The 3516-nt window shown below is 43.5% G+C and overlaps 1 protein-coding gene across 1 annotated transcript in view; it reads right to left on the bottom strand.

The window, feature by feature from the left end:
- Nucleotides 1–2422, bottom strand: part of cpped1 (calcineurin-like phosphoesterase domain containing 1) — a 32364-nt gene extending 29942 nt beyond the window's left edge. The window contains exon 1 of the mRNA XM_035659641.1: nt 2203–2422. Coding sequence (XP_035515534.1) covers nt 2203–2266 — 64 coding nt within the window. The 5' untranslated portion in view covers nt 2267–2422. The remainder of the gene's footprint in view (nt 1–2202) is intronic.
- Nucleotides 2423–3516: the final 1094 nt, after the last annotated feature.

The following is a 3516-nucleotide window of genomic DNA, read 5'->3' as shown; positions in this document are numbered from 1 at the left end:
GGGGGGGGGGGGGGGGAACGTACAACCTTTTGTTAACGCTGTACATGCTCAGTCCATGAGTAACAAATGATAAATAATTAACAAACAAGCTACACGTTAGAGCACGAATGTACCACAATGAACAAGGGTTTTACATAATCCTGATATTATGAAACAGGAGGGCCCTACAAACTAATCTCTCTCCAATATTCATTAAACGCCGCGAACCGTTTCCGGCTTTCCATGTAAAGAACGGAAGCAGACACTCAACGCGGCTCGGCTGATGGTAATGACAAGGTTTGACGTGAACGACCGAAGAGAAAAACCCAGCTGAGTGGTATGGAAATGGGGTCCCCTTGTTGCCCGCAAATGGACAGATGCTAAGAGCAGGTGTAAACAACAGCTTTCTGCTCCACTCATTTAGTTTCCGGAGGATGTGGAAGCAGCACTGTAGTTATGCACTGCTGTCACTGTGGAGAGTCTGCATCTGCATTCTGTACAAATCCCCTCACTCACACTCAGCAGGGGCCACTAGCTGTTCAGCATCTTCTGTGTTTAACGTGCTCTCCGTGTATCTCCCTCCCAAATGAGTTAATGATAATTCTGTCCTCCAGAGAAAAGTAGAGCAAAGATAGGAAAAGAAAGAGCGACAAAGAGAGTGTTGCTGCTGGGAACCAGACGAGTAAAAGCTTAACAATGATCTCCTCGTTGTAATTGACATTTATGAAACCACAAGGGGAAACACATTTTACTTTTATGATTATCATCACGTCTGTTCAATCAAATTAATTTACATTGCCTTCAGTTCAGACTAGGATGGCCTTGATCTTAACTTGTGACTACACAGTGGGGACTGCGGATGGATTTTGAATTTCCTGCTGTGGGGTGGTGACAGTCCATAAGCAGTGAACACTCTTTTCAACTTTCACCAGCGCATTTTGAACTCTTGCAGCTCAGCAAATTCGTCTCTAAACTGTGTCTCAGCTTAGGAGAGTGTGCATATGGAAATCTTTACCTAACAATACACAGCTCAGTGAGGAGGTAAAACGAGATCTTCTTTACACAGGGATACTTTCGAATCACGGAAGTGTGCACTGCCTATAAATATAAGATGCAAATGTGTACGTACACCCCCCCCCCCATGCATGTTGGTCCCAGTTATTAGCCATCTTCTTTGTGCGCGCCCCAAACAAGAAAACGCAATCTGTAAAGATTTCCTGAAGCCGCAAGGTGCACTCACACAAATCCTGCAAGCTTTGTGCTACACTGAGCATACTTTATAGCACAGTGTCTCTCTCTGGAGTCAGATGTGTGAACTATTTCACCAACAAATGAAGAAAGAAATAACAATAAAAAAAAACACACACACACAAGGACTTGCAGAAGCCGGCAGAGCTCCCAGGACAGGAGATAAGAGGCAGCAGCCTAGTGTGGCCTCTCTGGTCAAGCATAACTTAAAAGAGGAATCGCACATATTTCTCAGGTGGCAGATGGAGTGCTGAAAACAAAATGAATCATCATTTGAGATGAAAGCACAAGGGGACTCGCTTTTATAGCGAATAATAAATACTGAACATTTAAATGTCTTCCTTCGAGTTTACTTACAGTATTTCCTACAGCAGGAGCTGAAGAGCTACACAAACATGAAAAGTAGAAATTGATGAACACATAACTGAGCATGCTAGTGTGTCATTACTGAACCACACACTACATTATGAAACATGTTAAACTAACTAATCTACTTAACCTACATAAAGTCTGACACAGTGAAGTTGAGCTACAGCTCCTCCTCTATAAAGCAGAATGTATCTGTACGGAGGACCAAACAAGAGAAAGTTGGAGTTATTAGCCCGCTCACAGTGAATTAGCAACAACCATTACATATGCCCTTTAATAACAGAGCACAGCACGTCTGAACGTACGCTTGCTCATGAATGCTACTCAAACAGAGCACAACACCACTAATAAGCTTTATTTTGTAAACACAAGCTAGCAAGCTAGGTATCTACCCTTGCTATGGTTTAACACTGTAGTGACCCGGTTATTCAAACTAAGATACACAAACGCTGTCAAGCGGCTGTGTTTGCTCCGGCAGGTCATTAACCTGTGAACAACTTCTGTAGGTCACATTAACAGCCGAGCTACAGGCGGCGTTAGCTCATGCGTTAGCCTGTCGTTGGCTAACCGGCTGCGGGGATAAAGGAGCTAACTGTAGTCGGCTACCTTCAGTCAGTCCGCTGAATGTCCGGTGTTTAGCCCTGAGAAAGATATCCTCGCTGCCAGCCATAGGGTCCAGTGGTTCAAAAAAAAAAAAAAAAACTGTCCGAGCAAACAAATGTGGGACTTGTGAGCCTGTCAGCAAGCCTCCGGACAGGTAGCTGTAGGCTGGCCCCCGCTGTCTATCGGGGAGTATCGGTGGTCGACTACACTGCCTGTTTGTGCGCGACTTCAGCTGCAGCGGCCCCCAGTGTGGCTGCTCAACACAGGCTGTCCCAGTACAGCAGCCCGCAGGCACAAAGCACAAAGCCTTTTACATATTTACTCTCGGAATACCAAAGCACACACACCCTTTAACGTTTAATGAAATACAGCCGACAAAATATGTTTTAAATATGTAAAGTGAACGAGCCTAATTCTTTCAGGGACTCCCAGGGGAAGCCCATGGGTGTTTTTTTTTTTACCTGACTGGAGAAGCTGTTTGTGGGGTTGCGTTCATATTTTTCTAATATTGGAATGAATGTTAATCTTGGTTTTGCTCGCTTTCTCTGCACCCAGACAGTTCAAATCACCTCGAAGAACAAATTCAATAGGCACAGACCACTTGTGTTTCAGGTTTTTATAAGCATGTTTTGCAGATGATGACATTATCGTACACGTTTTTATGCTCTTCAGCTCAACTCAGAAAGTTGATTTGAGTTCATTTTTTTTTTCTCTCACAGCATAGTTTGAAAAAAAAAATTGAAGAGCTTGAGATATTCACTGAATATGAAACTTACTCCTGTACAGAGAGTTTTGCTTGCACCAACTATTGCCTATTGGCCACTGTTTCTGAAACACTGTTTGAGGGAGAGACATTCTCCAGTGTGAGAATTTCCAGCTGAACAAATAAGGACCATGTCCATTGTTTTAAGGATTAAAAAACACTTTTTTTGGTTGTGTCTTTTAGTTAGGGCGCGTTTGGAATAAGGACTGTGTCTTCATGGGCATTACTGCTTAGGAATCCTTATTGTTTTTAAAAAAGTTCCCAGGGATCTAGCAGACATTACATCCTGGGGCCACATCCTTTCTTTTACAAAAACCCATCCCCTGCTTTTAGAAGCTGTGCCAGCCACTTCCTACTGCTGCACATTAAGCTACTTGTGTTTTCAGGATTTAGAAAACAATGGCAACCTACGACTGAAAATGCATAAAGTGGAAGAATAAAATGGGGGGGGGGTTCCCACGCCTTTCCTCGACGGCAAAATAGAAGAGTGATGTACGTATTCCGGGGCTTTTATCATAATATTTCACTATAAAGGCGCTCTCTCTCTCTCTCTC

This window comes from Morone saxatilis, unplaced genomic scaffold (assembly GCF_004916995.1).
Source record: "Morone saxatilis isolate NCDOM2014 unplaced genomic scaffold, NCSU_SB_2.0 Contig1, whole genome shotgun sequence".
Lineage (NCBI taxonomy): Eukaryota > Metazoa > Chordata > Actinopteri > Moronidae > Morone > Morone saxatilis.
The sequence above is the reverse complement of the archived record's forward strand: the minus strand, read 5'-3'. Positions and strand labels throughout refer to the sequence as shown.